This window comes from Canis aureus, chromosome 32 (genome assembly GCF_053574225.1).
Source record: "Canis aureus isolate CA01 chromosome 32, VMU_Caureus_v.1.0, whole genome shotgun sequence".
NCBI lineage: Eukaryota > Metazoa > Chordata > Mammalia > Carnivora > Canidae > Canis > Canis aureus.
In genome coordinates, this window is record NC_135642.1 from 44,816,297 (window position 1) to 44,830,157 (window position 13,861).

The following is a 13,861-nucleotide window of genomic DNA, read 5'->3' on the forward strand; positions in this document are numbered from 1 at the left end:
GGAGCAGCCGTCCAGGGCGCACCTGGAGACTCCAATCAAACCAAGAGCCTCTCTGCCTTGCAGGCGCCTCATCTGTATTCTCCTTAATCAGAAGAGAGCTTGCAGGGCTCTAATCAGGAGCAAGCAGAACGATGAAGCAGGCCTCCCTCTGCCCCCGCGGAGCCGGCAGGGGGCGGGGGGCGAAGCCAGCCCTGGCCTGGGGCCTCCAGGATCTGGGGATCCAGAGACCGCCCTGCGGGTCCGCTCGGCGCCCAGGTCTGCGTCCTCCCCGCCCTGCAGCCCTTCGCTCCCTCCCAGCTGCTTGCCCGTCCTCTCCCCACGGTGCCCTCCTGCTGACTCGACTACGCGCGCCCGATGCCTAGAGAACGTCTCATTTCCAGCGAAAGCCTGTCAGGTGCAGTTTTGGCAAAAGCTGCGGGGTGTCACAATTGCTGGGAAGGTTCCCCCGGGAAGCGGGAGGGCCCCTTCGGGAAACAAGCACAGGAAATCCGAGCTCTGCAAAATCTAACTGTAGCTGAGCCTGCTCATCTGCTTCTAAGGTGACCCAACGAGCCTTCGTTTTTACACTCAAAGCAGCCAGCACGTTCCAAAATCCGCGCAGACAACCTGAGAAAGAAGAGTGGCCCAGACAGGGCTCCGAGGGTCCCGGCCGACGCTCATGATTCTCTAAGAGCAATGGGCGGGGGCAGGGGGGGGTGCACCGACTCTCCGGTGCACAGAGAGGAGGCTGGAAGGGCCACTAAGGAGCAATTCGGTCCTAAAACCATTTCATGAATCCCTGAGTCCCAAGCAAAGGTCATGTCATAGGCTGTCTAGCGGCACCAGCAGTGCCCGGACTGTCTTCCCGGGGAAGCGACGCCTGGGTGGCTGCTGTGAGCTCCTGGTCTGCAATCCCCGTGCCGCCTCCCTGGAGGTGCCCACGGAAACCCCGGGGCGGGGGGGTGACGCAAAGGCCTCCTCGGCTACTCAACCGTCCTGGCACCTACCCTTCTCTTTGGTAATCCTCGTCCAGATTTGACAGGAGCTGCGAGCCCGCCGTGGAGAGGTCGACGGCAGCCAGGGGCAGGTCACGAGAGGCAAAGTTCAGCAGCTGCACGGGAGCAATGCTCTTGGTGTCCTCGTCTACTTGTTGGGAGATGATCTCGACCTCGGAAATTCCTCCTTCTATGGCAGGCCTGCGTTGGGGACGAGGACCACAGGGCAGTCAGTCCCCAGGGACAAAGCAGGTCTCTGTGCCCCGAGGGAGGAAGGGGCATCCGGATCCATGCTGCGCCGGCGGAGGGCGCGGGGAGCCCGAGGGGCCGGCCTGCAGCCTGGTGTCCCCCGCCGGTCGGGACAGCGCAGGCAGGAGGCAGATCTGCAAATAGGAGCTACAGGGTGGGATCCTTATGAGGCGGGCGGAAGACTCGGGTGGAAATACCCCGTAGGATTGGGGCCCCTAGACTTTATATTGGAGTAATATATTCTTTTTTTTTTTTTTTTTAAGGATTGACTTATTTATTTTAGAGCAAGTGAGCGTGGGAGAGGGCAGAGGGGAGGGGAAGCCGACTGCCGCTGAGCAGGAGCTCCAAGCGGGGCTCGACCCCAGGACCCTGACACCATGACCTGAGCCGAGGCCCAAGAGTCAGACGCTTAGCTGACCAAGCCGGGTGCTACTCGCTTCCTACGTGAGCTGGTCCTACTACATCTCCCAGCCTTTAAGGGCTGCCAGTAGGGGATGGGGGCACTTGGTGAAACTTCTGCAGAGTTTTCGGTCTCCTCCTTTGTCACTGGGGCACAGGGACACGGAGAAGCCTCAGTTTCTCCAGTTGAAACACGAGGAGGTGAAACAGAGGCTTCGTCAGGGCCACCCATTGTCACCCTATCATCTGATATGGTGGGAGACACGGTGCTGGAGGAGCTCGGCCTGAGAAGAAGGTGGTTTCACAGGGCCGGGGGGGAGTTTCTGAGACTAAGAGGATGCGGCTCCGGGCGCGGGGACACGTCCTTCTGCCCTCCTGCCTTCCGTGCTGTTTCCCCCCCAAGGTCATAGCAGCCCAGCACCACCTCCGGTTGCGTGGTCATCTCGGCAGGAGGACACGAGGTCCCCCTCGGGGGGCATGGAGGCCCCGTTCTCCGCCCCCCTCTGCCCCGTGGCCCTGCAGAGCTCCTTCTGTCAGAGGGGAGAGTAGGACCCTCCAGCCTCACTTCTGGGTTCAGTTCTGGGGTTTGTTGGGATCAAGGGGGTCAGTTCCTCCTGTAGGTCCGCGGGCCTCACCCGGGGCAGGGCGAGGGCGCAGGGCAGAGGGCAGGTGCCTCGAGGCAGCCGCGGGGGGCAGGGGGAGCGGGTCGGGCCGGAGGGCAGCAGCTGGCCGCGGCCTGGCGTGTGCGGCGGGAGGAAGCCGTCCACGGGACCGCGGGTTTGGGCACCCACAGGGCTCCTCCCTTGAGACCTCCGCCCCTGCTCTCAGAAGCCCTCCCGTGATTCCTAAATCTCCTCGCGATTCCCACTTTGTGGAATCGCCGTAGCACGTCCTAGCCGCGGCCGGACGTTTGCTCTGGAGGTTTCCCGGCCTCCCGCGGCCCCTCGCTGAAGGAGGAGGGTGGCGTGGCCGCCCGAGTGGGGGACCCTCGTCTTGGGGAGGAGTCACAGCAAGGGTTCTGGGCCGGAGAGCTCCCGCACTGTCATGAACCGAAACACGAGATGAGCCCAGTGGTCAAGTCGGAGAGAGGGCAGGGGTGACAGGCCCAGGGACAAAGTGGCCCGGAGCCCCTCGGGGCCGGGCGGGGGCCGCTGGTCGCACCCGAGACTCGGAGGGGCCGAGAGGAGCCCCGGTGATACTCACTGCGGCCCGGTCATGGTGGGAGGCGCAGCCAGAGCCATGGGTCCTTGGGCATCTACTGGGGCGCAGCGGTCTTGGGGCCCGCCGTCGGCATTTCTAAGCGCGAGTTCTTACAACGCACGACACGGTACCTTGAAAACAAATAATTGCACGGAAGCGATTTATTACCCTCGGGTGTCAAGCCAGAGTCCTCCCAAACTCATCTGAGGACAGAAGTCCTTAGAACGTTCTTCGGTACAGCACTTTGCCTTCCAAGTTAGGTCTGAACAAAGACAGGGGTGAACAGATGCCTACAACGACCCGCTGTGGGTCAGAGGCGGGACTTCTCTGCTTTTCAGGGACGAGTAAATCGGCCCAGGGTGACGAGACGACTTCGCTGGTCGCACGAAATAACAGGAGAGCCAGACCGGCCGCGGGCTTTCGGACTGTTCGTCTACGGCTGTTTCACTAAAGGGCCGTGCGGCAGTGAGCCCGGAGATTTCCTGCCCCGGCGCCCGCATCCCAGGAACCGCGGGGTCCCCGCAGCCCGGCTCCCCGTCAGCCTTGCCACCCCGGGCTCGTTACGTCGCTCCTTTGTCCCCGGTTTCTCCACCCGCGAGAGAAGAACCGTGATGGGACTCAACGCGTTGGTGCACGGGAGACACTTAGGATAGTGCCTGACACGTGGTGTCGGCTTTTAGCATCACGAGTATTTTATGGATTTAAATTGCACCGTCCGTGGCACCTGAGCACGTTCCAAGGCATTTGGATGTGGCTTTGCAAGATTTCCTCTTAAAATCTGGACTAGGTAAACGGAGCATCCTTTTCTGTGAACCGGGGCTATGGCACCACCTGGAGGTCTCCTAAGACGCAGAAACAAGCTGGCAGAAAGGACACAGACGTGGAGCTCCGTTCTGGGCGATTTCCTACAAGTTAGGTGGGAGGTTCCTCCGAGGGGTGGTCCCTGCAGAGGCTGCTGTTGTTCTGCTGCAAACTGCCTTTCCCGGGAAACCTCAATCCCAAGCTGGGCAAGCAGAAGCACTTGAAATGCAGAGACAAGGGCGTTGGCGCGTCACGTAAAAGGAGCAAAGCACTCCCAGGGCAAGAGGTGTCGGGTGGATGGCGGCCCTGCAAACCGGGAAGCTCCTTAAAGGTCTGAGCAATTAAGAAGCGACAGCTGAAGCTAAAGGTCCTTGAGGAAATCTTGGGAAAGTCTTAGAGCAACTGGAAGAGAGATGGAGGACTTTGTAAAATTAGAAGGGCTCGGGGCGCCCGGGGGCCTCAGAGGTCGAGCGTCTGCCTCCGGCCCGGGGCGTGACCCCGGGGTCCTGGGATCGAGTCCCACGTCGGGCTCCCTGCATGGAGCCTGCTCCTCCCTCCGCTTGTGTCTCTGCCTCTCTCTCTCTCTGTGTCTCTCATGAATAAATAAATAAAATCTTTAAAAAAACAAAACAAAATAAAAAAACTGGTCAGTGTGTAAGTAATAAACACGAACCATTGCACTAATAATATAGGATTGCCAATATAAAACGAAAACAGAAATGAAACTGATTTTTAAAAATTCTTTGACTTTTTGGGAAGGGAAATTTCAAATATATAGAATTACAGAGAATCATAAAATGAATTTCTAGTTATCCATCTCCCAACTGGAACAGTTGCCAACTCACGGATGGTCTTGTTTTCTCTATGTCCCTGCCCGCCCCTCACCCCTCTTGATGATGTCATTCATCTGCAAAGGTTCCAATATGTACCTGAAAGGATAAGGATTCCCTTTAAGAGATCTAACCACAATATTTTAACGTTATTAAATACCCAGGCATTGTTCAAATTTTCCCAATTATCCTGTAATTCTTTTTTTTATTTTTTTATTTTTATTTATTTTTTATTTATTTATTTTTTTTAATGATAGTCACAGAGAGAGAGAGAGAGAGGCAGAGAGAGAAGCAGGCTCCATGCACCAGGAGCCCGACGTGGGATTCGATCCCGGGTCTCCAGGATCGCGCCCTGGGCCAAAGGCAGGCGCCAAACCGCTGCGCCACCCAGGGATCCCCTGTAATTCTTTTTTTTTAAGGTTTGTTGAATCAGGTGCCAAGTGAGGACGACACGTTATGATTGGCTATTACGATTCTTAAGTCTCAATGAATCTGTAGGTTTCCCCCTCTATCTCATTTTCCCCAAGCAATTTATTGGAAAACCTGGGTCAGTGGTCCCAGGTTTCCCAGCCTGGATTATGGTAACTGTATCCCTTTCATGTCTGCCCGGTTCCTGTTCTCTACCTTTCCTGCAATTTTTAGTTATCTATAGACTTTAATCAGATTCAAGTTTTTTTTTAAGGATTTATTTATTTATTTATTTATTTATTTATTTATTTGAGACACAGAGAGAGAGGCAGAGACCCAGGCAGAGGGAGAAGCAGGCTCCCTGCAGGGAGCCCGACGCGGGACTCGATCTCAGGACCCCGGGGTCATGCCCTGAGCTGAAGGCAGACACTCAACCACTGAGCTGCCCGGGTGTCCCCTTTTTATTTTTTTTTCAAGACTATACAGGCAATGTTGTGACTTTCATCAGCAGATACATAACGTCTTGTTCTTCTTTTAGTAGCATTAACAGCCATTGACAACCACTTCCTGGACCCATAAATCCGTTAGAATTTGCAACAGGGGCATATGATTTTATCATTCCTTCTCCATTTATCAGCTTCTATGAAGACACACTCCTCCTCCTCAACTATTTGATTACCCCAAGGTACAGTTCTCATAGGAAAGGGAGGATAAGTGCTTACCCCTTCCTTTTATTTACTGATTTTCAAAATTTAATTAATCGGGATCCTGTTATCTTCTACCTCGATCAATGGGGTATTTTCCACAGCATCATGGGTTTTAATTCACTCAGCGGGAGTTGAGCGACGGGGCGGAGCGGAAGTGATTGCCACCTCCAGGACAAGGCAGAGACGAGGCAGGAGAGAGGGTAAATCGGCTGAGAACGGACCGTGAGTAGCTGCTTCCGTCAGTAGTTTTGATCCCTAACAAGCTCTCTGAAGATGTTATTTAAAAATAATATTCTCCAAGTAAAATAACCCCAAAGCACAAGCCTGGCACAAAGCAGGTGTAGTCTAGCACTCTATAAATGAACATTTGACGTGCAAACCTGATGTCTCAAAAACCTGGTAACAGCAGAAGAGAAAACCTGTTTTGCATTTATGGGGACTGGCTGTGGGGGGTAGAGGCCGCTTTTTTGACGTTAGTAAAATTCCAGGTTCTTCTACTTGTTGCTCATTAGTCATTGTAATCACCAATTTCAGTTGTTCCAGCCGCATCAGAATTCAGGCTGGTATCCTAGGAATTTTAAGTCTGAAAAAGGCTTTTAAGATCAATCACTCGCCAGGTGAAAACGTCCCTAATGTGGTTCCCCTGGGCCCAGGTGCCCGCAGCAACTCCTCACCTCTTAGGTGTGTGACGGCCCTTTTGCACGGCGACCCGCTTTCACACGCATCCCCCGGCTTCAAGCCTGGCCTGCTCAGAATCACCTGGGCCTTTCGGGACGTACACATTTGTAGGCTATACTGCAGGACTGCTAAATCAGATCTCCGTACGGGGAGCTTGAGAATCTTTTTAAATTTATTTTTATTTTTAATTTTTTTTAAGATTTATTTATTTATGATAGACACACAGAGAGAGAGAGGCAGAGACACAGGCAGAGGGAGAAGCAGGCTCCATGCAGGGAGCCCAACGCGGGACTCTATCCCAGGACCCCAGGGTCATGCCCTGGGCTGAAGGCAGGCACCAAACCGCTGAGCCACCCAGGGGTCCCTGAGAATCTTTTTTTAAATTCCCCAGGTATTTTTTTTTTCTGACCTGCAACCACTCCTTTTGACTCTATTATACCAACGGTCCTCAAACTTTCCATCGCACCAGAATCACCTGGAAAACTACACGGCCCCCTCCGCAACCTGTGCAACTCAGTGTGTCTGAGGTGGGAGCCTGAGAATCCATAGTTTGAACAAATTCCCCAGGGATACTGGTTTGCTGATCCTCAAACCACATTCTGATCTTCTGAGTCAGAACCTACTTGAAGTAAAGACGGCATTTTATCCCTATTTCGAGGCGGACTGGCTGCAAAGCTGCTGTGGTGGGGCTGTCAGCAGAATGCACCCCGGCCAGGCTGGAGGAGTCGGCATATCCGTTGGGAATACTTTCCTTTGCACGTAACAGAATATCTGACTAGCAGTGACTTGGGCAGTGAAGACTTTTATTAATTGTCTTCTGCAGGGGCAGCCCGGGTGGCTCAGCGGTTTAGCACCGACTTTGGCCCAGGGTGTGATCCTGGAGACCCAGGATCGAGTCCCACGTCGGGCTCCCTGCATGGAGTCTGCTTCTCCCTCTGCCTGCGTCTCTGTATCTCTCATGAATAAATAAATAAAATCTTAAAAAAAAAAATCTGCAGCAAGAAGCCTGGGGGCAGGGGCTCTAGGATATTACCAAGGACTCCAGCTGGTTTCATCCTTTCCCAGTCGTCCACGTGACGCATTACTCACACTCACTGTTCTGGTTGCAGAATGGCTGCTGCAGCTCCGGCTTGCACACCAGCTCCCAAACAAGAAGAAAGAACCAACGTCCTTCTCCTCACAACGCTCTGATCTTTGATTCTGCAGGAATTTTCTTTTCTTTCCAAGTCCTCAAGCCAACCTCTCCTTGGGCAGAGCTGTTCCCGTGGGCACGTGGCGGCAGAGAAGCCTGGGACGGTGGGCACCAGGCCCAAAGAGTAAGGAGGGACGTGAGAGCCTCGTCCATCATGATTCGTCCCTCGGGGCTGCGCATATTGTTTCCAGAAGCAAGTCTCCGTGCTCTCGGCAAGTAAGAAGCGGGAAGGAGTTGCTGCAGGCGTGACCAGCTGGACGCCGAGCCCGGCTCGGGCGCCTCTAAGGGGTTCTGAGGCTCGGCTCACTACGTTCCCTGGATCTCCAGGGCTCTTTTACTTAGAAAGCACTGCATGCGGGAGGTTCCCTTTTGACGTCATCAAGCTCGCTGTAGGGCCTGTTGCTGGCAAGGAGCCACCGACACCGGCCTCCCTGTGGACATGATGCTCCACGCCCGCAGCACGAGAAGGTCGGTCCTTGCGCTGCAGGAGCAAGGTTCTGGGGAGCAACCCAGGATCATCCTTGTTGCCTTGACCCGCTAACGCCCTGCTCCCCTAACGAGCAACTAAAATGCAGACAATCAGTCACGTACCCAGGCCTTCTCCGGCTCCAACCTCCGGCCTACGACTACATTCTAAGCTACCAAATGACGGGCAGGGCCCCGGCTCTCCCTCTCGGTGTCCACGGCGTCCTCTGGATGCCTCTGAGCCTCTGACGGTCTACTGTTGGCTCCTCTCCGCTGAGTCACGCAGCCCAGCAATTACGTGCCCTCGAGTATGGAGAACGGCAAGTAAGAGGACACAAAACTAGACCTAATCATCCCAAATCACTGGGGTAGTCCGAGAGGGGAATCAAGAGGACCATCATCACAGTCTTATCATTCACCCTCAGTATTTTTTCTTTTCTTTTTCTTTTTTTTTGAACAAGCTTTCCTTTGAATTGAACGAGCCATGTCGCTGCTGGGACAAAGAATCCACCCACAGCCTCCTCACTCCTGGCTGGCCTGGATGGGAAGCGGACCACCTAGCGGGCACTCCGCACCCCCGGCATGATGCCCTTTCCCCCTGGAATTCTGCAGAGCTTCTGGGAAACTCTATTATCTAAGATTTTGGGAGGTGCCGACAGAGCTGGGGCTGTAATGTCTGTCCCCTCCCTCACCCCCTACCTTCCCTGCCTCCAGGATGGAGCTAATCTTTTTTTTTTTTTTTTTTAAAGATTTTATTTATTTATTCATGAGAGAGAGGCAGAGACAGAGGCAGAAGGAGAAGCAGGCTCCACGCAGGGAGCCCGACATGGGACTCGATCCGGGGACTCCAGGATCACACCCTGGGCCGAAGGCAGGCACCCGGATCGAGCTAATCTTAAGCACACGCACCATGCTTTGCACATCTCCAAAACGATATTTTGCTTTATGTGATGTTGACTAAATATGTTAAGAACTCAGATGTAAATTAATTTTGCCGCCAAACTCAACAGGACACCAGGCCAGTGACCCTTCTTAGGTAAATGGAGGGGAGAAGTCCCCTCTCTTCAATACTTTCATTTATACCATAAATGGCGTGACCTAGAAGTGACCCCCCATTCCTTACCCTCCCCATGCCAGTGCCCCCTCTATTATGGGCTGAATGTTCTCATTCCACCTCAAGAGTCCCCTGTTGGATCCGAACCCCGATGTCATGGTACTAAGATGTAGGTCTTTGGCTACGTCATGGGGGTGAAGCCCTTGCGAATGGGGTTATTAGGACATGGCCATGTGAGGATTCGAGACACAGCTGACTGCAAACTAGGAAGACAGCTCTCCCCAGATACCAGATGGAGCCATCACCTTAATCCTGGGCTATCCTGCCTCCAGAGCTGAGACAAGCCCCCCGGTTGTGGTTGAAGCCCCCCAGTCCGTGATACCGTTACCGCAGCCTGAATGAACCAAGACGGTCTCCTGACTCTCACTGCCCTTTTACCCCGTCGCTGCGTTTGGCCATGTGACTTGCTTTGTTCACGTAGACTGGAGGCTGTGACAGCTACTTCTATGCATCACCTTGACACATAAAAGGATATTTAAACATTTCTGGGTATGTCTCTGAAAGTGTTTTGTTTTTTAAAGATTTTATTTATTTTAGAGAGAGAGAGTGGGGGGAAGGGGCAGAGGGAGAGGAACAGAACCCCCAGCAGAACCTGTGCCCAGCAGGGAGCCCAACACAGGGCTCAGTCCTATGACCCCAAGACTACCTGAGCAGAAACCAAGGTGCCCAGGTGCCCAGGTGCCCCTGTGAAGGGGTTTTTGGATGAGATTAACATTTGTAAAGTAGGTAGCCCTCCCGATGTGGGTGGGCCGCGTGCAATCCGTTGATGATTTGAAGGCCTGAATAAAATACAAGGTTGAGGAAGAAAGGATTCTTTCTCTCTGCCTCGCTGTCTTTGAGCTGGGACATCAGTCTGCAGCCCTCAGGGTTAGACTCAGCCCTACACCACCAGCTCTCCGGCTAGACTTTGCAGCTTCCGTAATCACGTGAGTCAGTTCCTTAAGAGAAATTACTTTATTGAGCTTTTTTTTTTTTTTTAAAGATTTTATCTATTTATTCATGAGAGACACAGAGGGGCAGAGACACAGGCAGAGGGAGAAGCAGGCTCCATGCAGGGAGCCTGATGTGGGACCCGATCCTGAGACCCCAGGATCATGCCATGAGCCAAAGGCAGGCGCTCAACCACCGAGCCACCCAGGAATCCCATATTGAGCTTTATATATATATATATATATATATATATATATCCTATTGGTTCTGTTTCTCTGCTGTACCCTAATATATCAGCAAGCATGAGGTGTGCTCACGGGGAGCAGCAGCTCATGGCCTCCTTTCTCGCACATCACTATGACGACAGACACCCGGGCTGGCCCGCTGCCGGGTGCCCAGTCGACCCAGTCGGGGCCAGCCAACAGCCAGCCTCCCCCCGGTCTGTGAGTGAGCTCCGTCAAGACCAGAAGAACCACCCAGCGGTGTCCAGCCTAAAGTGTCAACCCAGAGTCATGAGCTAAATTAAAAAAAAAAAAATCATTATTCAGTTCTCTAATAACATCTTCCAAGTTCCAGGAACAATACTAAGCATCAACATTATCATGATGAATAAATGAGATGCAGTTATAGCACTCAAGACATTTGGGGGCTACTGATAGGACAGATGCAGAGACTGAAATTAAAATTCAAAAAGGTGAGAATAGGGCAGCCCCGGTAGCGCAGCGGTTTAGCGCCACCTGCAGCCGGGGTGTGATCCTGGAGACCCGGGATCGAGTCCCACGTCGGGCTCCCTGCATGGAGCCTGCTTCTCCCTCTGCCTGTCTGTCTCTCTCTCTCTGTCTCTATGAATGAATAAATAAATAAAAATCTTTTTTAAAAAAGGTGAGAATAATGGAACATTACAAGAGTGTTTTGAGAGCCGTAAACCTCTTTATAAATATAAGTAACTAATGATTCTTCGCATCGGCAGACACCATCCCCTCTTCCTTCAGCCATGAAAGATTTAGTTTTTTTTCAGCCCACCGAGTTTTCAGGGTAGTTTATTCTGTGATATCACTAATAGAGACAAATGTCCACTGCAACACGTAAAAATGCAAAATGTATGTTTTTAAAGCACGAAATTTCCCTCCATCCTCCCTCTTAAGCTTTCACTTCTCAGCTGAGGTCCCTATGTTAACACCTTGCTGTAGAAATTCTTGCTCAGGATCCTGCAAGCATGTACTCACATCTATAGGCTAATTTTTGAGGGTTTGTGTTTAGCAAAATAAAACCAACTCTGCAATTTGCTTGTATCGCTTATCAATATACGATGGGCATCTTTTCTGGTCAGTAAAGAGATAACGATTTATACGTTTTTCTGATTTCTTAATTCATATATTTACACGCATGCACCTGTATGACTTTGCATAAATTGCTTGTCATGAAATCCAAGTTTTTAGTGGTGCCTGTTCCCCCTCATTCCCTGCCTTACTGCTGTCCTCCCCCGACAGATGCTTGTGCACATACACAATCCATTAAACCCCTATGTATCTTTCCTTACTGTTCTTTGTGTTTATATAATTATACAAATGGTTGTATGTTTTATTTAAAACTATATCATCAAAAAATAAAACTATATACCATTCATACTTATCTACTTTTTGCTTTTCTCACTCAATACCTGGTAGAGAAACCCCTTCTCCCAAGTCAACCAGAAAACTCAAATTCATTCCTTAATTAACGGCTGCACAAAAAAAAAAAAAAAAAAAAAAAAATTAACGGCTGCACAATATTGCATGGTGTAGATGTGCCATAATTTAGTTAACAATTTGTTCACTGATGGGCGGTTTCTGATTTTTTTTTTTTAGGCCACTGCGAAAAATGCTACAGTAAATATCCTCGCATGCATTTCAATTCGTATTTATTTTCAATCGCATGGGACGGATTCTCAGTAGTGACATTAGTGGGCTGAATAGTGTATCTTCAAAAATTTCAATAGTTAGAAAAAAAATTCAATAGTTAGAACGAGATTGCTTTCCCAAGGACATAATAATGCACACTCCACCACAACTCTTTGAGGGAAGAGTCTTAATCCTTCACAAGCTGTTGAGGGCGGCGGTGAACCAGGAAAGTCCAAAAACTTGCTTAATTAAACCGTCTTCCCCAAGGAGACAAAGGTGAGAGCAAACCTACTAACACAGATCTTTATGCCCCAACATAGTTGACTTAGGGACCATCCTGTGACAGTGTTCCTACGTGTCATTTTAGCAACGGTCAATCCCCCGAGAACCCCACTTTCCTCCTTGTGCCATAAACCCTAACCATCCGAGGCGAGCCAATCAAATGCCTGGTTCTCGGTTCCCTCGGGGGCCCACCCCCTGCTTCTGCTTACAAGCTGGCCGAGGATGGGTTAACACATGGCGAGCTTAAGGTAGATACAGGAGACCAACTAAGTGTATTATCAAAGGAGAAAAATTTAAGGAAGAATCACTCTCTTTTTCACAACTTAAGTGTATCAGTATAGAGGATATGGCCCACTTATTTTTTCTCCTTTCCCCTTTATTCCCTTAAAAAAAAATAAGTGGCAAATATCAGAAAGGGAGACAGAACATGGGAGACTCCTAACTCTGGGAAACGAACTAGGGGTGGTGGAAGGGGAGGGGGGCGGAGGGTGGGGGTGACTAGGTGGCGGGCACTGAGGGGGGCACTTGACGGGATGAGCACGGGGTGTTATTCTGTATGTTGGCAAATTGAACACCAATAAAAAATAAATTTATTATTAAAAAAAAAAAAAAAAAAGAGGATACGGCCCAAAGTATTACCAGAGACTGTCAGAAGGTGGCACCGGAACCTCCTCAAGCTGTCCCCTCCGCAGTCTGTGCCCTCCTGTCCTCACTCCTAGGGAGGTCAGGTCTCCTTTCACAAATCACAGTTCTTTGCATAATGACGGCGGTCAAAATGTGGGCCGGTGTCCCATTCGAACACCACCCCCGTGGCACGGTGCTCACTGGCACGAAGCCGGGGCTCTGGTTTAGGTCAGGACTCAGCGGGAAGTGATACCTCACTTTGGAGAACCCAGGTCTTTCTGGAAGCCTCCCCACTTCCAGCTATCGCTCCGTATGACGCCGCTCTGCAGAGGTGCTCCACGTACATCTCCTGGGATGCTGGGAAGATCTCACTTCCCTCTAAACAACTCTATTCTATTTTATTTTATTTTATTTTATTTTATTTTATTTTATTTTATATTAACAAATTTTATTTATTCATGAGAGACACACACACAGAGAGGCAGAGACACAGGCAGAGGGAGAAGCAGGCTCCTTGCAGGGAGCCCGACGCGGGACTCGATCCCGGGTCCCCAGGATCACACCCCGGCCCAAGGCGGCGCTAACCCGCTGAGCCACCGGGGCTGCTCAACACTGTTTATTTTAAAAGGGTAGAGACTGGAGCAAATGCAAGCCAAGGCGCCTCCGTGCCTTGACATAGTCAGGACCCCTCAGATAACAGGCATCTGTGGAGATCCCGAGAGTCCGAAGCTTGGTGCCCGGCGCTGGGATGCGGCACGGTCTCGGCCGCCCGCGCTCTCAGTGTCCAATCTTACCGGATCACAGGTTCCAGGGCAGCAGCACATGGATGACGACTGGAGGCGACAGGTGCCGGGCGGCAATGAGCGAAGGTGTGGCCAGAGTAGGGCAGGGGGAAGGTGGCGAGGGCTGCACACCGAAGGGGCGGCGGTTCTGCACGTGGAAGCTGCGGCCTGCCCTGCCCTGCCGGACGCCGACCTCGCCCGGGGCGGGAGTCCCGAGACAGCGGCAGCCTCCGGCCGAGGCCAGTGGTGCCCACCGGGGCCGTGGCTGCCTCGGGCCGGAGAACCACCCGAAGAGCTTGTCTGAAAGGCCATTCCTGGGCCACTCAGGTGACCCCGAGCGGGGAAG

General features: G+C 52.0%; 1 protein-coding gene across 4 annotated transcripts in view; it reads right to left on the reverse strand.

The window, feature by feature from the left end:
• Nucleotides 1-13,861, reverse strand: part of TMEM266 (transmembrane protein 266) — an 89,423-nt gene that overhangs the window by 38,136 nt on the left and 37,426 nt on the right. For all 4 annotated transcript variants that reach the window (XM_077882055.1, XM_077882057.1, XM_077882056.1 and 1 more), the window contains 2 exons: nt 2,826-2,953; nt 987-1,175 (listed from right to left, as the gene is read on the reverse strand). In XM_077882055.1, the coding sequence (XP_077738181.1) occupies nt 987-1,175; nt 2,826-2,863 (227 nt within the window). In that variant the 5' untranslated portion in view covers nt 2,864-2,953. The remainder of the gene's footprint in view (nt 1-986; nt 1,176-2,825; nt 2,954-13,861) is intronic.